This window comes from Microcaecilia unicolor, chromosome 10 (assembly GCF_901765095.1).
Source record: "Microcaecilia unicolor chromosome 10, aMicUni1.1, whole genome shotgun sequence".
NCBI lineage: Eukaryota > Metazoa > Chordata > Amphibia > Gymnophiona > Siphonopidae > Microcaecilia > Microcaecilia unicolor.
The window spans coordinates 123,583,412-123,608,145 of NC_044040.1; the positions used below are offsets into that span (position 1 = coordinate 123,583,412).

Genomic DNA, 24,734 nt, shown 5'->3' on the forward strand with positions numbered 1-24,734 from the left:
CTATACCTGTAATACCATTTTAACTATAGCATCGAACTAATACATTTGAGTTGATAAATCAATGCTGAAGCCAAATCTAGCAATACCAGTAAGTCTCATTCATGTTTGTTTAGACATTGACAAACTACATCTTGTAAAGACATCCAAACCGCTTCATTACTAAAATGGCAGCAAAACCCTGATGAATATCACAAAACACCTGACTCTTCCACATAATTCTGACTTTCCAGTAAGATCATTCTTTCGAAAAATTTGGAAGGGAGGGAATGATAAATTTGTCACTGGTCTACAATTTGTACAGTCTGACATATTTAACCGAGTCTTTTTTTTAATATGAATTAGAAATTTGCTCAGAGTTGTATAATAACAATATTGCCCTCAAGTATCTCGTAGGCAAAATATCTGTAATAAACTAACTAAAGCAACTATACAGTACAACTGAACCTCTTTCACTTTACTAGTGTAATATATTTTTTTGTAATTACCAAGCTATTGTAATAACTCATGTTCTAATTTCCTTTTTCAATGTTTACTTTTTCTCTTACTTTAGTTGGAATTGTTTTTTTATTTTGTCATAAACCACTTAGATGACATTCCCAATGGTCAGTATATCAAAATAAAAATAAACTTGAAACTTGATGGACATTGATATGAAAGAGCAGAGTAGATGATATGCCCTTATTAACCAGGTTTAAAAATACAAGGCTGAAATGCCACATTAAAATTTTATTATGCTGGAAAAAATATGTTCTGTAAATCTGTGAACCTCTTTAAGACTGTTAAGGATTTTTGAAATAGGGAAAGCATACAGAACATGGCTTTTGGAATTATTTTCAACCCCTCTGTGCGTATGCTTGTGTGCACTCGCATATTCTGTTTTGTCTCTGTGTGTATCTGATTTAAAGGAGAAATGAGAGGGGTGATTTGAGGAATGTGTGGTGGTGTGTTGTGGGGGTTGGGTAGAGAGATAGTTGACAGAGTAGTTGTGGGAGGTGAAGGTAGTTGGGGGATAGTGTTACAAGAAATGATTTATTTTGGGGAAACTAGCTCTAGAGCAACTCGCCTCTCTTTATAATTTAAGAGCAGGTGCTGTATTTATAAGTTTTAGGATATTAATTTCTTCACCAATCACCAAAGGTGATAATTGCAATAAATTAAATAAATTAAGTATATATAAAAGATACCATATACTCAGAACACAAAGAGACCGTATTTAGCTTCAAAAAGGTTGATTTAATATACAATTGCACACGAGAGGTAGGTTTTAAAAAGGATCTTAGAACAGAGAATTTGTGCATAAAATAGAACAAAGTAGCAGGTCTAGATCAAAAGTTATGTTACTTACAAGTCCTTGTTACACAGTATGAACAGCATTAGGTAAGCACATGTTTGCAGGACAGGAACAGGGCTTCTGCAGTAAGTGGATCATCTGAGTTGCTTGCAGCTGAAGAGAGTCTGAGTCTTGGGAAACAGCTTGTCCTTTTATATCTTCCAAGCTGCAGGAGGATATGCCATGTGGATCTTTGTCCTGATTTCCTGGTTTCCACACGACCCTTGGGCATTTGCAAAGCATTGTGGTATCTTGGTCTCATGTCTGCACACGACCCCTGAGTTGGTCTCATGTCTTTTGACATCACAGACTTACTGTCTGGATTTTGCTGGCAAAAGGTCTTTTGATGTCCTGCTCAGTCTCTGGGGCAGATACACATTACAAGTCCTTCCTTTCTGCACATGTCTGAAAGCTGATGGGAGGGGCAGGTATACCTTTGACAAGCAAATGTCCTGTTTATGCTTTTCCTGAGTTCTTTGTTTTCAGTGGGGTATTCAGGTGCCCACCTTAGTCAATCTTTTGTTAGGTGGGAGGGCAGAGGAAGCTCTTTTGTGTTTAAGTGTTTGTAATTAACTATCCCAGCTCTCAGAAGTTCCCAGAAAAAGGAATGGAGAGAGAGGGGCTTGAAATGAAACCATTTTCTCTGCTGCAGTGTCAAATATATAAAAGCTGCACAAATATATTGGGGTATATATAATCCAGCAAAATATAATAAACTGATACCATTACAATAGGAGATGAGGTATATAATATGGGGGGATAGTCATCGTTTTGAAAGCAGTAATTCTAACTATTGTGCTTCATTCTAGAATCTAGGTTGCAGAAGCTAGAACCAGAGGCATCTCATGCCGAAAATCCTGTGTGGCATATTCCCTAGCATTTATCTTCCACCATTGCATCATGACCAAGCAGGGGAGGCACGTCCACTTTCATGCGCCCTGTGCACCTCACAGTGTGCACATAGCTCATTATGGCTCTGACTAGAAATGTATTGGGACATTTTTTTTTTAAATTTGGGAGAGGGTGCTTTGTTTCTCTGGAATCCTCAATATGCACATTTTTAAACTCAATTTATTTTTCACTTTTATTTTCTTACCTCGCCGAATTTGATCCCATTCCACTATATTTTCAGGGAGTTGTTTTGCCCTTAGGCAGGCAGAGAGATGTTTTCGACCCCTTATGTACAATTTTTCAGCTTCCCTTGGACTGTGAAAAACTAAAAGGGAACTGGGTAGAATTACATGTTGAGAGTGTATTAATCAATGTGTGATAGACAAAGATGTGTCGTTCTTTCCCTCAGGTTTACTATATATGCTCAACAGCGAATAGGATTTCGAAGAGCACCAAAAAAGAATGAAGCACGAAGACCAGAATCAGAAAATGATGCCAAAACATATCAAAGTAGTATGTCTCAACCAGTACCAGAGCCTGTCCTCCATACTACATCCATGTCTTTCAAGCGACTTTTTAAACCATTTTTGTTCACTGTTGGGGTAAGAGCTTCTCCACGATTGTGTTACCGAGGTGTAACAGTCGGTTCTCTTATTTACTTATACTGACTCTTGCTACTTGTGTTATTTTGGTATTTATTGCTCGTTTCATATAGATTGAGTCTGTGGGGCTAACACTGTTACCTTACCTCAGGTAGAGGGCAGGCAATGAAGGGACGTACAAATGATGGCAAAATATGAAAAAGTAGCACTCTGGGATTTAGTTCAGGTATAACAAATGTTCCTCCATCTATAGACCCAAGTTCTTAAAGCCCAAAATACACACTGAAAAGAATAGAACACAAGGCTCAGATATTATAAAAATATAAAAGCTAATTTATTATTATTGGCAGCAGAAGAAATAGTATAAATTAGAGATAATGCACGTATGCTAAATTACCCAAACTGATGGTAAAGCAGTCGAGCATTTATGTACCTGTCAAGGCAAGGTAGAGAGAACACACACTTTATACCCTATATCCTGAACCGATTAGGACTCCTAATTCCCTACCACTATATGCAAAACAGTTAAAAGATGCAGAGGTGGTCAGGGAGCTGTTGAGTGCTATCTCTTGGGAGAATAACAGGAGTTTCAGCAGGCACAGTCAGATAGCAGGCAGGAGCATGCTGCAGGCCAGGCTGTCAGGCATGCTATCTCTGAATGGTGCAGACCGGTAGGCAGGAGCAGGCAAGGCAGGCCGTGTTTAACAAGCTTGAGATATATTCATAATGCAGCCATCTTGGATCAAGGCTGTCATCTGTTTCACTGACAACTGATAACTGCTACAGATAATATCCAGATAACGTGATGTTTTTTTCAGAGGCTTCTTATATCCTTTTCTTGAGTAAAGCGAGCTTCACAGACCACAACAGGTTGTTGACTCCCAGTGTCATGATCTGGGGAACCAAAACACCTGGCCACAGACGCTACTATTTTTGTAAACAAAGTTGTTGTTGAAGTTGTTCTCACTCTCTTGCAGCTTTGGCCATCTGCACACAAGTCTAAACCTATTCAGGCAATAGGGTGCATATACATAGTGCTCCATGTAGGGGCCTTTTGTTCCACAAGTCCCCTCAAAGAATGTATTCATAAGTAGGTAGCTGAAGCAATGAGAAAATGTCTTGTCTAGGTACTCAAGAGTTGTGTAGAATGAGAATCCTACTACATAAATGAAGAATGACCTATGTGCCGCGCATGAGTCACAACACAGGTCACTCCCGACGTTGATGCTGCAAGCTGTAGCCTCTGACCGACGTGCCCGGTTTGCTCAGAGCCCGGGTGAACTTGCGGGTCTCCAGATGGAGCGTATGACACATCGCGGGGGGCAGAAGGCCAGTTACCAACCGCCCGAGCGGCTGGGATCGGCGCCCTGCCCCCGCCGAGGTTGCTACTGCTCCCCCCCTGAGGTCGCCGCCCGCCACCCTCTACCTGGTCCGGGCTCTCTCCATTGAACTTACAGCGCCTCACCTCCGAAAACGCAGCAGGCAGCGGCAGCGCCTCCCTTCGGCCTTCCTTCCCTCCCTGTGTCCCGCCCTCGCCGAAGTTACGTCACACGAGGGCGGCACACAGGGAGGAAAGGAAGCCCGAATGGGGGCGATCTGCCGCTGCCTGCTGCACTTTCGGAGGTGAGGCCCTGTGTTACGTTCCTCACCTGATTCCAGGCCTGCGCGTCTGATTCGCCGGCGAGGTGCGGTCCAGCAGAGCTAGCCAGCTTTTTGATGTTTTCTCCAGAATGGGTTGGTTTCAGTTTCCCAAGTCTGGCAGCCGTCATCCGGCTTAGAGCACAGGCAGCGGCCATCTTGGCTAGCTCAGGAGGGGGGCGGCCATCTTGTATAAACGAGATCAGGAAGGAACTTCATATTTGGTCTTGGGAGGATCTCCTCTGGGGGCAGCCATGTTGGCTTCACCTGAGTGTGGTTTGCTCAGATTTCCTCACTATTTAAAGCACTGCTTCCAGGCCTTCATTGCTTCGGCCTCATTTGCTGTCGGAGTGCTGTTCACCGACTTCCTTCTGTTCCTGTTTTTCCTGTGTACCAGACCTTGGCTAGTTATCTCGGATTTCGCTTGTTTGCTGCCTGCCTTGACTCTGGACTGATTTGACTATTCTTTGCCTGTTGGAGTTCTGGTTCTGGACTGTGTCTGTTTCCTGCTATCCTGGTCAGCGGCTGTGCAACCCCACTGGTTCCTGTAGTCCTGGTGGCCGCCTGCAGCTGGGGGCTCAACTCCCGGTGAACGGTGGTCGCTTCCCAGGTGAAACTAGGGGTTGTCTGGCTGCCTGACCAAGTGCGGTGTCACTCCATCTCTGCCGTGCTCAGTCGGGGCACAGGGGCTCACTACTACCAGGTCATAACACGCTGTGAGTTCAATGGAGAGTGCCGGCGGCGACCTCGGGGGGAGGGAGGGGGCAGTCGCTCTGGAACTGGGAGGAAGAGGGAGAGACATCATTTATTATCAGAGGAGGTGAGGCTGTAAGCATTGACAGGGAGGGAGACAGACGATGTGTATAAACAGAGGAGGGAAGGATAAATGAGAGTCTGTAACCACACAGGGAAAAAGAGACACTGTATAAATAGAGGAGCAGCAGTAGCAAGAGGGCGAGACATCATTTATTATCAGAGGAGGTGAGGCTGTAAGCATTGGCAGGGAGGGAGACAGAGGATGTGTATAAACAAAGAGGGAAGGATAGATGAGATTAACCACACAGGGAAGAAGAGACACTCTGTATAAATAGAGAAGCTGCAGTAGTGAGAGGGAGAGACACCATTAATTATTAGTGAGGCGGTGAGGCGATACAGTGTAAGCACTGACAGGGAGGGGGACAGACTATGTGTATAAATAGAGGAGAGATGGCAAGATGAGAGACAGTCTGCACAGACTCTGCATCACTGCGAAGTTACCCATTCCAGGAGGAAGACCTCTTTGGCCGGTCCTGTATTTTTGCCATTCTCATTCTGATGCATGATGGGACCTGCAGCACTTATTTCAATGGATAAAATCATGGACTACAAATACTATACTGCTTTGGGGAGTAAGTTTAAAACCAGGACTGGACAAAAAGTCTCCCTCCTGGAATGACTAACTTGGCAGCTTTGTGTCTGTGACTGCGCATAGGGATGTCTCTATCTCTCTCTCTCTGAACTCACTTTTACAGACTCTCTCTCTCTTTCTCTCTCTCACACACACACAGCGGGACAGCGACGCCGGGAATGGATCCCAGGCATGTCGCTCACACACACCACACATACAGTGAACTCATTGAAGTCCAACAATACCGCACCATACCCCATATATGTTACAGGAAGATGTATGGGGGGGGGGGGGGGGGGCAGGCTACTCAAAAATGAGCCCTGCTTTGCTGCCTCAAACAACTGGCTATAAGGAGCAAATGACCCTCCACTGTCACAGGGACTCCTAGCAGCTCTCTCTCACACACATACACATATACACACTCTCTCACTCTCTCTGTACCCCCAACTGTTCCCCGCATCCTATCAAGCACTACACATTACATTCATTAAATTTTACATTATATGTCAGAAATAAAAAATCTTGCCCATTTTAATGGGCTTAACGGCTTGTAATGATATATTTTGGATAATGACCTCTATTCTTTAGTGGTGTAGCTGGGGAGGAGGAGGAGGGGGGGGGGCTTGCTCTCTTCTCAAAATTGAGGCACTCATTGCAATGACTGGCATGGATGCCCAAGCCCTGCCACCATAAGAGGTCCTCAGCCCAAATTCCACATGCTATCTGAGCAGTAGGGAAGTTGGCTGTGCTGTTCAGCCACTGATGTCATCACTCCTTGCACATGCTCAAGTCATGCGCATCCTTTCCAGTCAAGGTATTAATGTGGGTGGAGGTGGGGGAAGGGCAGAGAGGAAATGCATGGATTCCCCAGTCTACCCCTGCCCCCTCCCCCTGAAATGGACTTCTGACTATGCTATTGTTACAGAACTCATCAGTTATGTGAATGGCCAAATATCCAGGGCTTGCAGCATTTTTTTAGCGTGATGTGTGACAAGAAATTACAGACAAAAATCATAGTGTGTGTGTTTTTTATTTGTCTCTTTCTATGTACCCAGGTTTTTTTCTGGCCCTGGCAGCTGCATTTTTATACTGTTTGATTACACAGAAATTATCACAAATGATCCGTACGTGGTTCTTCCTCTGTTTGATGGATGTCTGATAAACTCATCTCTAACACATATTACTCTCTTGGATTTCTTTTCTGCAGTTTATAACTGCACTTTTATGTTTAAATGATTTTTATTAACTTTTCACTTAACACAACGTGCTTATAATATACTAGGAAAAATGCCCGTTTCTGAGCGGAATGAAACGGGCGCTAGCAAGGGGCCCCCTCCCTCCGTCCCTCGAAGCTACTTGCCTTGTGCGCTGTGGGCCGTTTCGGCCCTGGAGTGTCAATAGCTCCGCCCTCGACGTTATGACGTTTTGACGCGAGGGCGGTGCAGACACTCCAGGGCACACCGGATATCTCGGGCGCCTCAACTTCCGTGGAGGCTTCAGAACGTTGGGGTTGCCTTTTATATATATAGATAATGTCCAGGCATTGTAATTCACTAATACAGTCACTTCTATATCTTTACTAGGAAAAAAGGCCGGTTTCTGAACGCAATGAAACGGGCGCTAGCAAGGTTCTGTAATGGTAATTTTGTTTTTAAGGAAACTGTTAGGAGAGAGTATGTGTGAGAGAGAGAGCGTGTGAGTGAGTGTGTGATTGAGACAGAGCGTGTGTCTGTCGGAGTGAGTGTAGTGTGTCCTGTCCCCTGGCGTCCCCTCCTGTCCACATCGAGCAATCTGTTCTCTCCCCCTGGTCTCCCATCCTCTCCATATGTCTCTGTATGTTTCCTTTCAGCCATATAGAGTGCCCCCCTCCCTGTGTGTCTGGCCTCAGAGTTGTAGGCCCTCCTCCCTGTCCCCTGTGAGTTGTAGGCGTCCCCTCCCTCCCTTCCTCCCTTTCTCTTCCTGCGTCTCCCTCTGTGGCCTTTGATTTCCAGGGCCCCTCCCTCCCTCTGTATCCTCTGATTTCCAGGGCCCCTCCCTCCGTTCCTCCAAGAACAGCATCCCCCCCACCCCGAGGTAACCACTCACCGCAGTCCCTCAATGTTTGCAGAAGGCCGGCAAGTGCAACCCCCCCCCCCCCCACCCAGCCAGACACAGAAACACAAGGTCACGGGGCACTCGCTTCCCCCCCCCAGGGCTGTAGCTGACTGCCCCCCTTCCGGAGGCCGCCACTCACCCCCGAGGTCGACGGAGGCAGCGCTTTAAAGTAATGCCAGCTGAGAGGAAGATAAGCACAGTACAGCAGCGTCGCGTTCAGCTTTCCCCCTCTCTCTCTCTGCGAAACAGGAAATGAGGGGAGGACGCAGAGAGAATGAAGGGAAAAGGTGAACGCGAGGGTGTTGTACTGTGCTTCTCTTCCTGTGAGCTGGCATTACTTTAAAGCGCTGCCTCCATCGACCTCGGGGTGCGAGTGAGCGACGGCCCTGGGGGGAGGGGTGCCCGCCGATGTCGAGGCTGTCTGCCTGCCTGCCTCCGTACCTGCGTCCCACGTTGTTCCTGGGGGGGGGGGTGTTGCTCCGCCTCCGAGCCTGTGCCTTGTCCGTTTCGCCCCTCGAGTGTCATTGCTCCGCCCTTGACGTCATCACGTTGTGACGCGAGGGCGGGGCAGACACTCATGGGCATACCGGATATCTCGGCCGCCTCAAACTTCCGGCTGGAGGCTTCATTAGAACGTTGGGGTTGCCTTTTATATATAGAGATCAGTGTCTGGACTCTTTTTACACCTTAATTTCTTAACACCCACTCCCTCAGTTAAACATCCCTTCCCCCCCCCCCACAAACAACTTTCCATCCCCCCCATCCCTTCTCCCCCCCAAGAGGCAGGTCTCATTGTCTTTTTGTAGAGGTCCATTTTGTTTGACTTATTTACATATTCAATAAGTATCCTCGGGCCGCAGGTGTCATAGAGTCTAGGAAAGGGCCCCATCTGCGTTGAAATCTCAGATCTCCGGCCGGGGGTTGGTGATTTATTTCTGATCTTTCGAATTTCATAAACTGTGTCATCTCCCCTCGCCACAATTGGTTTTGGGGTGGTTTCGGGGACAACCAGGCTGTAAGTGTAGTTTTCTTGGCCACAATGATGGCCCGAGCCGCGAACTCCCGCATGCCCGGGGCCACCTGGCCTTGCATTTGTAATTTCCAAACAACATCTCCGGTCCAGGGCGCCAGTCGGATTGCCAAATGCATGAGATCCATTGTAACAGTCTATCCCAAAATGCTCGTGTGGTTGGGCATGTCCAGAACATGTGCCCGAGTGTACCTCCCTCTGCTCCACACTTCGGGCATGCTCCATCTGGGTCTAGCCCCATGTGAAAGGCCCTCCTTGGCGGTATATGAGCTCGCATCACCATCCAGTATTGGAGCTCCCAATGCCTTGCCATTGAGGTCATCCGCCTCAACCCTAGGATGTGGTCTTTCAATGTTGCTGCCGTTATAGTCCCATCCAGTTCTCCACTCCACACCTCTGCTAATTTCCCATAGTCCAGCTCAGGGATTGTATCTTTTATATGTCTGTGGTGGAATGTGAGTGGTACTTTCTGTTGTGATCTAATAGTGAATGCTTCTGCCAGTTCCTCTTGGACATCTTCCGTTAGGGAATCCCAGGGTAAGCTAAATATGTAATGTTTCAGCTGATAGTAGTAAAAGAGATCAGACGGCAGCAGTTGGTATTTAGACTGTAGTTCACAAAGGGTTTAACGTTCCCATCTTCTGTCAGCACCTGTACCAAATACACCAAGCCCTGTTGTTTCCATCTCCAGTAGGCCTTATGTAGCTGTCCTGGCTGAAAGTCTGGGTTCCCACATATAGGTAGGTACGGTGTTGTCCTTGCTGAGAATCGATGAAATCTGCAAACCTACCTCCAGACTGCGCGTGCTGTTGTGAAAATTCCTGTATCCTCAAACTCATTTCGAACTTTTGTCCTTGATGCGTGCAACAGATAGCCAAAGTGCATGTTTTGCAGTGCTGTCTGCTCCAATGTGGTGGCTGAGAAAAAGCTAGTGTCTGTCAACCAGTTGTTTATGTGGCACTTGCCACTGTCAGGTATCGTATGTTCTGGAGCCCCAGGCCACCATACTCCACTGGGGTTTGTAAAATCGACAGGGGTATTCAGGGCTTTTTCCCCCGCCAGAGAAATCTACTAATGGCCCTATTTAATGTTTTTTCATCTTTAAGAGAGAGGTATAGTGGCAATACCTGAAATACATAAAGCCATCTTGGCACAATCATCATATTTATTATGGCAATACGCCCTATTAAGGAAAGTGGGTATGCCTGCCATAGCTGTAACCTAGCACATGTGTCTCCCATCAGCCTAGTAACATTCAATGCATATAGTTGTGATAAATCCTTCGGTACCCGGACCCCAAGATACCTAATTCTTCCTCTGCCCAGTCATCTTAAGGGTTCCTTGCCATTTGGCCCCTTCCCCTTGCACCATCATAGCTGTTGATTTTGTGAAGTTTAAAGTGAAACCCGAAAACTTACTGTACTTGTCGAGTATTGTCAGCAAACTTGGGAGGGAGCTGTCCGGGTTCGTGATTAAGATCAACAGGTCCTCTGCAAATGCCAGCGCTTTTATGTCATGAGCTCCCAACCTAACATAGTAACATAGTAGATGACGGCATAAAAAGACCTGCACGGTCCATCCAGTCTGCCCAAGAAGATAAATTCATATGTGCTACTTTTTTATTTATACTGTCCTCCTCAGGGCACAGACTGTATAAGTCTGGCCAGCCCTATCCCCGCCTCCCAACCATGAAGAGGCTGCAGGAGGAGACCTGGGGCCTCCTTGATAATCTTTGAACACTTAAAGCCCTAAAGAATGAAACTGAAAGGGCAGTTTTGGAATACAGGACGATAATATGGCTGCGGTGACTGAGTCGGCTGTTGTTATTTTTGAGACAATTGCTAGGCTGGAGCTATTCAACTGGTATGGGGAGCTGTCTAATTCCTTTTTGGATATCTCAACGCTGAGGTGGCATTGCTGAGGGACATTGGGCCATTCTATCACTTGGCTCCTCATAAGAAGGCACATGTTTGAAGGAGGGGAGTGGCCACCTTCTAGGAATGAGACAGGGGTGGAGGACTTCATTTTTGCTACCGCACTCCTTTGGAGTCCGCTCCTTCAGACTGACCAATGCCATCAGGATTTAAAGTTTTTTTTAATGTTGGACCATTATTTGTTTTTGCACCTGTTATATGACTGCTGGCAAGAATGAATACATGGGATCCCAGCACTCCTGTATTGTTCGAGGAACTGACCTACAGCTCTGCAGAGAGGCACTGAGTAGGTGCAGTGGATGGGGCTGATATTTAGACATAGTGGTCAGATGCCAAACCTATATGTGACAATAGTGTATGGGGGATCCATGGATACCACCAGGGTTGTGTCTTTCCATCTTTCATCTTGCAGACGGTACCCAGTTGTCGTTGTGGTCCCAGTGCATTTCCGTGGGCACCTGTAAGCTTCCATATGGTGCAGACTTATGTACTAGAGGAGTAGCCTAGTGGTTAGTGCAGAACTCTGATCCTGGAGAACTGGGTTAGATTCCCACTGCAGCTCCTTGTGACTCTGGGCAAGTCACTTAACCCTCCATTGACCCAGGTACAAAATAAGTACCTATATATTATTGTAAACCGCTTTGATTGTAACCACAGAAGGTAGTATATCAAGTATCCACTTCTCCGATTTTATTGCTCTAAGTAAGGGCTCTAGGGACAATATAAGAACAAGGGCGAGAGGGGGCATCCCTGGCGTGTCCCCTCTACAAATCTTAAAATTTCGCTTCTCACCCTTTTGATAAGGATCTCAGCTGTTGGCTCTGTGTAGAAGGGCTCTTATGGCATTGTAAAACACCCTTGAAATCCCATATGTTGCAGTGTGTCAAACATGAACTCCCAATCTACTTTATCAAAGGCTTTTTCCGTGTCGAGGCTTAGGGGTAATGTTGTAACATCTGCCTTGCTCCGACCCATTGCCATTAATAGTTTACGGACATTCCCTCCTGCCTGCCTCTGTCTCACGAACCCCGTCTGTTCTTCTTCTATCAACCTGGGCAATATGTTTGATTGTCTATTTGCTAATATTTTCGCTAAAATTTTGTTGTCTACATTTAATAATGAAATGGGCCGATATGCCTCCGCCTGGTCCTCTGGTTTACCCGGCTTCGGCAGTAAGGTAATGAGCGCCGTATTTGCATAACGGGGGAAATTTTTGGTCTGAACTACACTATCAAAGTAGGCTCCCAGAGTTCCTAAGGAGGTCTCTGGCAACAACTTACAGTGCCGCCGAGAGACTGGCCGGGCCCAGGACAAGGCCTCGCCCCCACTGCCACCCCCCAGGTTGTCGCAGCCCCCCCTGAGAGGGGCCCAGTGCCACAGTCCCACCCGCCTCCGCCACTGGGCCAGGCCCCTTCCATCCGAACCCCCGCCAGCAGAAGTGCTGTCTTCTGACTCCGACGTGCGCGGCCCACACAGACGCGCTCCTCTCAGCTGTACTCTGCAGGGCTTCTGTGCATCTGACGTCCTGCACGTGCAAAGATCAGCTGAGAGGAGCACGTCTGTGTGGGCCGCGCACGCCGGAGTCAGAAGACAGCACTTCTGCTGGCGGGGGTTTGGGTGGAAGGGGCCTGGTGGCAGTGGCGGGTGGGACTGTGGCGCCGGGCCCCCCTTGGAGGTCCGGGCCCGGGAATTTTGTCCCCCCTGTCCCCCCCTCTTGGCGGCCCTGACAACTTATAGAACTCTCCCGAGAACCCATCCGGGCCGGCACTGAATGCAGCTCCAGCCCCCGGACCACCCCCTGAAGCTCTTTCCCCTGGATGGGTTCATTCAGGTGCGTGATGCCCACCCCCCACAGATAAGCGTTTAGCGATGCCTCTCTGGGCCCTTGCTGTTTTTGATATAGTTGAGAGTAGTATTGAACAAATACCTGCTTAATCTCTTCACTTTTGGTCTTTATCTTCCCTTGCTTATCTTTCACTGCTGTAATCACCCTGTGAGGTTTCCAATTCGATACCAACTTCACTAACATTGAGCCCACTTTATTGCTGTACCTATACAGCTTGTATTTGTGATAAAACATCGCTCTGGTGGCTTTCTCATGTATGTGGGAATTGAGAGCTACATGTGTCGTTTTTAGCTGTTCCCAGGTCTTTTTATTTGGGTTGCCCGCATATTGCCGTTTGGCTCTCTGGAATTGCTTTTCTAGTTGTATAATGGCTCTAGCTATCTTTTTATTTCGTGCTGCCACATACACTATCACATCGCCTCTTAAAACTGCCTTTGCGGTCATCCAGTAGAGGCTAGGGCTGTCTGCATGTTGCGTGTTAGATACTACGTAGGCTTCCCATTTTTGATTAAGGTATTGTGAGAAATCCTTATTCTTGTATAGTACTACTATTTAGCATTTCTATAGCGCTACAAGGCATACGCAGCACTGCACAAACATAGAAGAAAGACAGTCCCTGCTCAAAGAGCTTACAATCTAATAGACAAAAAATAAATAAAGTAAGTAAATCAAATCAATTAATGTGAACGGGAAGGAAGAGAGGAGGGTAGGTGGAGGCGAGTGGTTACAAGTGGTTACGAGTCAAAAGCAATGTTAAGAGGTGGGCTTCAGTCTAGATTTAAAGGTGGCCAAGGATGGGGCAAGACGTAGGGGCTCAGGAAGTTTATTCCAGGCGTAGGGTTGCAGCGAGACAGAAGGCGCGAAGTCTGGAGTTGGCAGTAGTGGAGAAGGGAACAGATAAGAAGGATTATCCATGGAGCGGAGTGCACGGGAAGGGGTGTAGGGAAGGACGAGTGTGGAGAGATACTGGGGAGCAGCAGAGTGAATACATTTATAGGTTAGTAGAAGAAGTTTGAACAGGATGCGAAAACGGATAGGGAGCCAGTGAAGGGTCTTGAGGAGAGGGGTAGTATGAGTAAAGCGACCCTGGCGGAAGATGAGACGGGCAGCAGAGTTTTGAAACCGACTGGAGAGGGGAGAGGTGACTAAGTGGGAGGCCAGCAAGAAGCAGATTGCAGTAGTCTAAACGAGAGGTGACAAGGGTGTGGATGAGGGTTTTGGTAGAGTGCTCGGAAAGAAAGGGGCGGATTTTACGGATGTTGTAAAGAAAGAAACGACAGGTCTTGGCGGTCTGCTGGATATGAGCAGAGAAGGAGAGAGAAGAGTCAAAGATGACCCCAAGGTTTCGAGCTGAGGAGACAGGGAGAATGAGAGAGCCATCAACAGAAATAGAAAACGGGGGGAGCGGGGAGGTGGGTTTGGGGGGGAAAATGAGAAGCTCAGTTTTGGTCATATTTAATTTCAGGTGGCGTTGAGACATCCAGGCAGCAATGTCAGACAAGCACGCTGAAACTTTGGTTTGGATGCAAGGTGAGATATCAGGGGTAGAAAGGTAGATTTGGGAGTCATCAGCATAGAGATGGTAGGAAAAGCCATGGGATGAGATTAATGAACCAAGGGAAGAAGTGTAGATAGAAAAGAGGAGGGGACCAAGAACAGAACCCTGAGGTACGCCGACAGGCAGAGGGATAGAAGTAGAAGAGGATCCACCAGAGTGAACACAAGGTGCGGAGGGAGAGGTAGGAAGAGAACCAGGAAAGGACAGAGCCCTGGAATCCAAGTGAGGACAGGGTATCGAGAAGTATGCTGTGATCGACAGTGTCAAAAGCAGCGGAAAGATCAAGAAGAATGAGGATGGAATATTGACCTCTGGATTTAGCCAGTAATAGGTCATTGGAGACTTTAGTAAGCGCAGTTTCGGTTGAGTGGAGAGGGCGAAAACCAGATTGTAATGGGTCAAGAATATCATGTGAGGAGAGAAAATCAAGGCAGCGGCGGTGAACAGCACGCTCAAGTAATTTGGAGAGAAAAGGAAGGAGGGAGATGGGTCGGTAATTAGAGGGACAAGTAGGGTCAAGTGAAGGCTTCTTAAGGAGAGGTGTGACCACAGCATGTTTAAAGGCAGCAGGGACAGTTGCAGTGGAAAGTGAGAGGTTGAGAATGTGACAGATAAAAGGAATAAGAGTAGGAGAGATGGCATTAAGAAGGTGGGTGGGAATGGGATCAGAGGAACAGGTGGTACATTTTGAGGAAGAAAGGAGAAGTGTAGTTTCCTCAATAGTAACTTCAGGAAAGGAGGAAAGGGAATGAGGGGAAGGAGAGAGAGGGGAACGGACTAGTGGAGGGAGAGGTGGTGTGGTAGAGAAAGCAAGGTTTATGTTTTGAACCTTGTTGTGAAAGAATTCAGCAAGGGTCTGAGGAGATAATGAAGGGGGAGTTGGGGGAGGGGGCACCTTGAGGAGAGAGTTAAATGTGGTGAAGAGAAGTCGAGGATTAGAGCCAAGAGAGTTGGTCAGTTGGACATAATAATCCTGTTTGGCACGTAAAAGAGCAGATTGGAAGGAGGTCAGCATGAACTTAAAGTGTAAGAAATCAGCAAGGGCCCGAGATTTCCGCCAGAGGCGTTCGGCGGAGCGGGTACAGGAACGTAGGTAGCGGATATTAGAAGTCAGCCAAGGTTGGGGTTTTGTACGCCTTACAGGGCGGGTCATCAAAGGTGCAAGAGTGTCTAAGGCAGAGGATAGAGTATTGTTGTAAGAAGAAACAGCCTCGTTGACAGACGTGGATGGTGCCACAGTAGAGAGGAGGTTTGAAACATGGGAGGATAGAGATGAACCTCCATCCCCTGCCTGTTTGGTAGTAACTAGGGGCCTCCACATCCACCCATATTGGGCTATGGTCGGATATCTCTTCTGGGCCTATCTCTGCTCGTACGATTTCTGGGAATACCTCTCTGCTAACCAGAATGTAGTCAATTCTCGAAAGGGTCCCATGAGCTCTGGACACATGGGTAAAGTCCCTCTCGCCTGGGTGTAGTGTACGCCATGCATCCAGAACTCCCAGGGTGCGCATAAACGTACGTAGGGCCTGCGCTCTCTGGCCACCACTCTGTTTTCCGTTCGGTCTCGAGCAATCTTGTGCTGGGTCCGTTACCAAGTTAAAGTCTCCCATTATTATTAGTGGGTATTTCAATACTGCACATTGCTGTTCAAGGGATTGATAGAAGCTCGGATCATATACATTGGGGCCGTATAAGCCTAATAACACCATTTGTCTCCCCTGCAGCCATGGCCGCACTAGCACATATCGTCCTTGTGGGTCCTTGGAGAGTAGCTCTGCCTTAGCGGCCATCTCCCGTCCTATCAATATCGCTACACCTCTTCTCCGTCCATTTGCTGATGCTGAGAAGACCTCTCCCACCCATGACCTTTTTAGTTTTTCATGCTCCAGCTCGGAGAGGCGGGTCTTTTGTATGCATGCTATAACCGTCCCTTGGCGGCGTAAGGCCGACAAAATTTTTGCCCGTTTTATTCCTCCCACGTTCCATGAAGTGAAACGAATTTTTTAAATTTGTGTCATATGTAGCTAAGTACAAGTTCCAACAGTGGTCCCCATCATTTAAGCCTTCCCTCGGGAGCCCAGCCTCTCCCCGAGTATCGCCACCCGCAGGCGCCTCAATGATTTCTAAACTTCCATCACATTGCCTTGAGTGGTGCAAGGTTACTTCTGTCCCTCTGTCCTCCCCCTTTTTGATGTTTCCTTTCCGACTATCCTCTCTGCCTCTTTCCTCCCCACCCCTCCCCCATCTTCGTCCCTAACCCTTCCCTTTCCTTTATTCTCCCTTCTAATCTAAACTGCCCCCACCCCCTACAGCCCTTATCCCTTTCCCATTCCCTCTCCTATCACCCCTCTCACTTTGCGATGCTACTCGCAAAATGTATGCTCCCTTTAGAGGCAAGAGGCTCCCGCCTCTGTGCGTGTCTGGTAACATTTTTGTCTAACCGACAGTGCTTTTAAACAGGTAACATGGCAGTGAACAATCATCAAACATACAACCTTCAGCTTTCAACTTCATACCCCTTGTCTGTTAAAAAGGATTTCACCTCAGCCACTGTTGTGAAATGGTGCCATTTCTCCTGGTGCAGAATTTTCAAGCGGGCCGGGTACATTAGGGCAAATTTTATGTCCTTTTTGATTAGCCAGGTACACACTGGGTGAAAACCTCTTCGCTGCTCCTGAACAGATTGCGAATAATCCTGGAAAATTATGTCCATCATATCTGAGCTCTTCTCTCTTTAAGCGAAAACCACTTTGTGTCTGAAATTGTGGATCTTTGGTACTATTGCTCTGGGGCAGTTTTTGGCTTCCTCTTTCCGACCCACGCGGTGTGCTCTCTCAATTACCAGTGGGTTCCCGGAGTCCGTTAACCCTAATTCTTTCGCCAACCACGCCTCCAGCCATGTTTCTAAGTTTTGTTCCGGTATTCTCTCTGGGATACCCACTATTCGAATATTACTCCTTCTGGAGTGATTCTCCAGGTCCTCCAGTTTCATAGCTTGTGCTGCCATTTGTTTTTTAAGGCTCATTATATCAGGGGCCTGCAAACGGACATCATCCTCAAGCACTGTTACTCTCGTCTCCAGGTCCCCCGTCCGGATTCCCAGTCCATCGAGGCCGGTTTTAATTTCCTCCACTTGCTGTGAAAGTGCGCTCCAGCGCGGGTCCATCGCTTTATCACTGCTGCGGTTAATTGCTCCAATTGAGCGTCAGTGAAGATCGGGGCTGGCGTCGCGATGTCATCCGCCATTTTGGATTCGCCGCCTCCTACCTTGCTCTTCTCTTTCCGCGTTAATTTCTGCGCCATCACAGGTGAGGTTTTCTGCAAGAACTTTTCCATAAATTGTTCACCACACGTTTGGTCGGTTTTCGACTTTGAAACTACATTAATTTTCGCGCTCAGAGGCGGGAAACCTCAGAGCCGAGCTCAGCTGCTGCCGCTCCGCATCACCGGAAGTCTCCATAACTGCACTTTTATAATTTTTGTCGCAAAAACATTTATAAACTCCTTTCATTACTGGGCTGCTTTTGAAGAAAATGCTCATGAAATGGGACAGCCAGGTTGAGGAAGGTTCTGTAATATTGCAGCTGGGGTGAAGATGTAATACCAGTGCTGTGGGAGAAAGTATTTCTGTATTCATAGTGTCTTGTTACTTTAATGGGAATTCTTTGCTAGCATCATGCTGTGCAGTGGATACAGAATAGTGTAATTGCATTTCTCCGAGGACAAGCAGGCTGGATTATGCTCACAACTAGGTTGATGTCTGTGGTGGCCCGGGAACCGGCATTTGCAATAGCAAAAAGAAAAAACTATGCCAGAGCACGGTGGCGTACCAAGGGGGGGGGGGGGGGGCGGTGGGGGTGGTCCGCCCCGGGTGCCAGTGGGTGGGGGTGCTCCGCTCCCGCCGCCTCCCGTGGCCGTTCCCGCGGTGCCGCACATTAAAAAAAACGGCGAAGCAGCGTTGTAGGCAGCGCCCCTCGTGCCCTGCTTGTAAAAAAAAAAAAATCAAATCTCCTTCCTTCTCCTCCTCGTCTTGACGTCGACTCGGGCCTTCCAATCAATTTGATTGGAAGGCCCGAGTCGACGTCAAGACGAGGAGAAGGAAGGAGATTTGATTTTTTTTTTTTACGAGCAGGGCACGAGGGGCGCGCTGCCTGCTACGCTGCTTCGCCGGTTTTAACGGGACTGAGGTGGGAAGGAGAGGGGCGAAAGGGACTCGGGTGGGGGTGTTCAGAGGGGAGAAGGGGACTGGGGTGGGGGTGTTCAGAGGGTAAAAGGGGAGGGGAGAAGGGGACTGGGGTGGGGAGAAGGGGACTGGGGTGGGGGTCTCGGGGGAAGGGGAGGGGAGAAGGGGACTGGGGTGGGGGTGTTCAGAGGGGAGAAGGGGACTGGGGTGGGGATCTCAGACGGGAGGGGGAGGGGAGAAGGGGACTGGGGTGGAGATAGACAGGGGAGGGGAGAAGGGGACTGGGGTGGGGATCTCAGAGGGGAGAAGGGGACTGGGGTGGGGGTCTCAGACAGGAGAAGGGGAGGGGAGAAGGGGACTGGGGTGGGGGTGTTCAGAGGGGAGAAGAGGGCTGGAACTGGGGGCTGGAAAAAAGGGGCAGAGAGAGAGAGGGGACAGATCCTAGATGGAAGGGGGAGCGAGAGGGAGGGCAGACCCTGGATGGATGGGAGAGGGAGGGCAAATGGTGGATTGAAGGGGCAGAGAGAAAGGGCAGGCAGTGGATGGAAGGGACGGCAGAGAGGGCAGACACTGGATGGCAGAGAGAGAGAGTGAAGACAGATGCTGGATGGAAGGAAGACGGTGAAAAGAAGATGAGGAAAGCAGAAACCAGAGACAACAAACTGTAAATAAAATATATTTTTTTATTTTTTTTGCTTTAGGATAAAGTATTGTAGATGTGTTAAATGTTTATAATAGAACATGTAAATAAGGTAATCTTTTTATTGGACTAATTTTAATACATTTTGACTAACTTTCGGAGAACAAAACCCCCTTCCTCAGGTCAGGATAGGATACTGTAACAGCACTAAACTGTACTGACCCGAGGACGGAGGTTTTGGCCTCTGAAAGCTAAATGTATTAGTCCAATAAAATAGTGGTATTTTACTTTCTATATTTGTTTTATTTCTATTTGTTAATTTGTAAAGTGGTGATTGGTACTTGTTAGGTTTTTTTTCAAATTTACATCTGCTGTCTTTATATTTTGCACAGTACTAGGGGACAGTTTCTGTTTCTGTGGTGTTGCATTGTATGCAGAGTCTGGCATTGGGGGTTCAGTTTAATTTTTGTCTAAATAGAAAGTTTATGATTACTTATTCTATAGTGGATTAGGGTGTATCTGTGTTTGTGAAAAAGACATGGCTTTCAGTTGGCATTGACTGTGCAGGATCTACGATCTGTACTATTCTGTCTGGTTTCGTTTTACAATAGGTGAATTGATGTTCTAGTGCTCACTGTAGTGTTTAAGATGCTTTCCTTTTCCTTGTGTGACTCGTAGAAATGACTGCTTATGGTATGGTAGAATTGCTCTATAGGTCCTGAATGTTTTGTAATCTCGGCATGCCTAGTACTGGATTTGGGGGGGGGGGGGGGGGGGTTAAAAATTACCGGCCCGGGTGTCAACTACCCTAGGTACGCCACTGCCAGAGCATTTTGGCGTTCATGCTAGGACTGACTTTGCGCTCATTGTGCGACTGCACTGTTCAGTTTTTCTTTCCATGACAAGGAGCGGCAGATTATTTCTATGGCTCCTTTTTCGTGCCCGGGAAAGAGCCTTCACGTTGATTTTTGTCTTTTGTATTTTTCTTTGTGTTATTCTTTCTCCTCTTAAAAAAAAAAAAGAGAGGATTCTCCCTTTAATTTTTTTCCAGTTCCTTTTTTCCCTTTTTTCTTAAGATTCCTTTTTTTTCTGTCAGCGGACGGGTTTAGGCCGTGTGGTCTGGTTTGTACTTTTTTTTGTGCTCTTTTTATTCGGCACAGTCAAGTCGTTTGATTTCGCCGGTGTGGTTTTCCCTTCCATGTCATCAAAGACACCCAGCAGCTTCAAACGTTGTACTCTGTGCAACCAGACCATCTCAAGTACAGATACCCATTCCTGGTGTATCCAGTACCTTGGGCCCAGCCATAGCCCAAGATCGTTGTGCCCTTTGTCTTTGTATGAAGAAAAGGACCCAACTTGCTCGAGAAGCCCAGAGAGAAACTTTTTGGGGCTCGGTCCGGTCCTTTGGCATCGGACGTCGGGAGCAGAGGTACGTAGGGCTGCTGAGAGGCTACAGCACGCTGGGAGCAGTGAGGCATAAAGTGGGTCTCCACCTATCTCGAGGCCTCCTGCTGTGCTGGCCCCCCGGGACTGACCATTATTGGACCCGACCCTGAGGTGATGTGAGGATTCGACGTCGTCCTCGTTGGCACCGAGTGTCTTGTCTGGGAAGAAGGTGAGCCCTTAGGTCCCACAAGGCCCCGAAGGACCTCAGAGGACAGCCGAGCAACACCAAGTCTTCACCTGCGGCGACCGCCGTTCACCGGGGGTTGAGCCCCCAGCTGCAGGCGGCCAACGGGACATCCGGAACCGCGGGGTTGACGGTCTGACCCAGCACTGGAACCGGGAGCGGGGAGAGCAAGCGGAAAATCAGAGAAGTCCAGGGACAGGCAGCAGGTCAAGGTAGGCGGCTATCAGGGATGTCCAGTAACAGTCCAAAGGTCAAACCAGGAAAACAAGGGAACGCACAGAGAACAGGAGCACACAAAGACTGGCCTCGGGAAACAGAACCTGTTTCAGCCCCGCTCCTTAAATACTGTCAGCATTCAACCGCCCAGCCCCAGCCGACATGGCCGGCCAATCGGAACCCGGCTACTGAAGAAATCCCTCTGGTTGGTTCCGTCCGGCCTCTCAGGCGGAGCTACCACACCGGTATCCAAATCTGGATCCTCTGAGGTGGAGCTTCGGGTTCCCGCGCCCGAATATGGAGAAGACGCCGGCCATCGCGTCTCAGCGCCATCTTCCCTGCTAGTGCAAGCGCGGACTCCATAGCCGGCGACTGAGAGCCTGGAAGCCGCGATCGCCGGCCTCCGGGCCCGGCCGCGGATAGGGCGGCTATCGCAGTGACGGGTCCTGGCTCTTGGCCGTGGTTCTGAAAAGGCCGGCTATCGCCGCAAGGAATACCGGCTCGGCCCCGACTGTACTCGGGATAGGCGGCCATCCGGGGAGCCGTCGGGTAAGTCCTCTCTGGCTGCGGATCTCTTCCCCTGGCCCTTGCTTCCCGCAGAGGAGCCGCCTGAGGGAGCGAAGGAGGTGACAGAGGAGCCTAGGTGACATGCATTGAGTGAAGGCAAAGAAGCACCGTCATCATTCCCCTTCGACACATGGTGCTGGGAGCTCCGGGGCGTTGAAGGATTTGGCACCCGAGAAGTGTTGGCGCCGGGAGGACCACTCCCCCTCCATCCAGGAGGTGCCAATGCGGCGGCCTCCCAGCAGTCCAGTTCCTGCTCCTGAGCCTCAGGAGATTCTGCCACAGACTGCTCCACTGGCCCCGCAGCATTCTCCAATGGCGGCTCTCAATGAGCGCATCTGAGCCTTATTTCCAGATCTCCTAGAAGGACTGCTGCGCCAATCTGCATTGGCGTCGGGGGTGCTTGCGCCTTCTAAACTGTTGAAGCGGCGTCTGGCCCCCTACCTGCGGTGAGGTGTCCGTGCTCAGTGCCGCTTGTGGCTCTGTTGTCGGCTGCCACCCAGGTCGACTCCCCATTGACAGCAGTGGAGGAAGCTTTACCATAGTCTGTGCGGGTGTCGGCCCCTCGACATCGCCATCGGGATGGTAGGTCTTTGGCGTCGAGTCTATGGAGAATGGAATGGCCTCAGCCATTTCCCACACAAAAGAGTCAAAGGAGAGGCGTCTCTGGGGGGGGGATAGTCTCCTTTCAGGTGGAGGGGATGGTTCAGAGGACCAAAGGACTCATCTGAGGAGAACTACCTGGGATCCTCCTCTGACTCCCATGAGCACTCCTCTTCAGTATAGGAAAGCACTTCCCTCAGTGATCTCTATCACTGAGGGAAGTGCTTTCCTAAACTGAAGAGGAGTGCTCATGGGAGTCAGAGGAGGATCCCAGGTAGTTCTCCTCAGATGAGTCCTTTGGTCCTCTGAACCATCCCCTCCACCTGAAAGGAGACTATCCCCCCCAGAGACGCCTCTCCTTTGACTCTTTTGTGTGGGAAATGGCTGAGGCCATTCCATTCTCCATAGACGTGGAGGATGAGCCCAGGGCTGAGATACTCAAGGTCCTGGACTACACCTCTCCAACTAAAGAGCCAGTGACAGCTCCTTTTGCATAAGGTACTCAGGGAAGTCCTTAAGCGAAACTGGGTGTCCCCCTCTGTCTGGTCCCGTGATCCCTAAGAAGACAGATTCCCAATATCGGATCTATGGAGAAACTGGGTTAACGTGGTCTCAGTTACCCCATAACTCCATGGTTGTGGACTCCGCCCTCGAGAGAGCCAAGAGTTCTAGGGACTATGATTCGGCTCCCCCAGGCAGAGAAGCTAGAACCTTGGACTCTTGGGAGGAAGACGTATCAGGCCGCTATGCTCGCTGCCCGTATTCAGTCTTACCAGCTCTACAGGAGCGTCCACTTGCGGAACTCGGTGAGACAGCTGTCTAGTTTGGTCGATGCCCTCCCACCGGAGCTGGCCAAACCCTTTTGCCAGGTGGTCAGACAGCAGAAGGCATGTTGTAAATTTCTGGCCAGGAGCGCTTATGACACTTTTGATGTGGCATCCAGAATCTCTGCTCAGGGCATAGCGATGTGCAGACTCTCATGGCTGTGTGTCTCTGACCTAGACCATTCGGTCCAGCAGCGGATGGCGGATGTTCCTTGCCGGAGATAACCTTTTTGGAGAGAAGGTAGAAGACCTGGTCGACCAGATCAAGAAGCACAATGATGCCATGGCTTCTCTCTCCTGCCAGGCGCCTTCTGCTACCACCTCCTCATCTAGGAGGTTTTTCGGCCTGCTCTTTTTAACATCACTGTGAGTGATGTTGCAGAAGGACTGTGTGGTAAGGTTTGTCTCTTTGTGAATGATACCAGACTCTATAATAGGGTTGACACCCTGGAGGGTGTAGATAGCTTGAGGAGGGATTTGGCACAGCTTGAAGAAAGGTCCAGTAATTGGCAACTCAGATTTAATGCTAAAAAATGCAGGGTCATACACCTAGATTGCAAAAATCCAAGGGAACGGTATAGTATAGGGGTGAAGTACTTCTGTGTAAGAAAGAAGACAGAGACTTGGGGGTGGTTGTGTCAGATGATCTCAAGGTGACCAAACATGTAGAAAAGGTAACAGTCAAAGCCAGAAGAATGCTCAGGTGCATAGGGAGAGGAATGGCCAGCAGAAGAAAAAGAGGTGATAGTGCCCTTCTATAGAATATTGTGTGCAATTCTGGAGACTGTACCTATGAAAAGGTATAAACAGGATGGAGTCGACTACAGGAGGGCAGCTACAAAATTAGTCAGTGGTCTGTGACATAAAGTGTATGGGGACAGACTTAAGGCTCTAAATATGCAGAGCTTTTTTTGAGGGGGTACTGAGTACTGGTACCTTTTTCACTGTCTGCTAAAATTGACCCATGGTTCACAGATTTTAATGAAAGAGCTCAGGCCCTACATACCAATTCTGCCTTGTCATAGATTCTGTGACTGGTTGCAAGGGGCCTGGCCATTGTGGGGTGGGTCCCTCAGTGATCACCTCACCTCTGAAGGGTGGCCTGGTATTTTAGTACCGGCACCATTTAAGTTAGAAAAAACGTACTGTAAATATGTATACAAAGGAAGAAAGGTAGGAGAGGGGGGATATGATAGAGACATTTAAGTACCTCTGTGGCATTAATGTATAGGAGGTGAGCCTCTTTCAAATGAAGGAAAACTCTGGAATGAGAGGGTGTAGGATGAAGTTAAGAGGTTATAGGCTCAGGAGTAAACTAAGGAAATACTTTTTCACAGAAAGGGTGGTGGATGCGTAGAGTCACTTCCTGGTGGAGGTGGTGGAGATGAGAACTGTGTCTGAATTTAAGAAAGTGCGGGGCAGGCATGTGGGATCTTTTAGGGAATGGAGGAGATAGTGATTGCTGTGGTTGGGCAGACTAGATGTGCCATTTGGCTCTTATCTGCTGTCATGTTTCCAGAGCTTTTTTTGAGGGGGTACTGAGTACCGGCACCTTTTCCATTGTCTGCTAAAATTGACCCATGGTCCCCAAGTTTTAATGAAAGTGCTCAGGCTCTACACACCAATTCTGCCTTTGCATAGATTCTGTGACTGGTTTAGGGGGCCTGGCTATTGTGGGATGGGTTCCTCAGTGATCACCCCCACACCTGAAGGGTGACCTGGCATTTGAGTACCGGCACTTTTTTTGCTAGAACAAATGCA

At 48.5% G+C, this 24,734-nt stretch overlaps 1 protein-coding gene across 3 annotated transcripts in view; it reads left to right on the forward strand.

Annotated features, from left to right (window-relative positions):
- The window catches only part of PARL (presenilin associated rhomboid like), a 598,848-nt gene that overhangs the window by 70,954 nt on the left and 503,160 nt on the right, over positions 1-24,734 (forward strand). For all 3 annotated transcript variants that reach the window (XM_030217136.1, XM_030217137.1, XM_030217138.1), the window contains exon 2: positions 2,631-2,823. In XM_030217136.1, the coding sequence (XP_030072996.1) occupies positions 2,631-2,823 (193 nt within the window). The remainder of the gene's footprint in view (positions 1-2,630; positions 2,824-24,734) is intronic.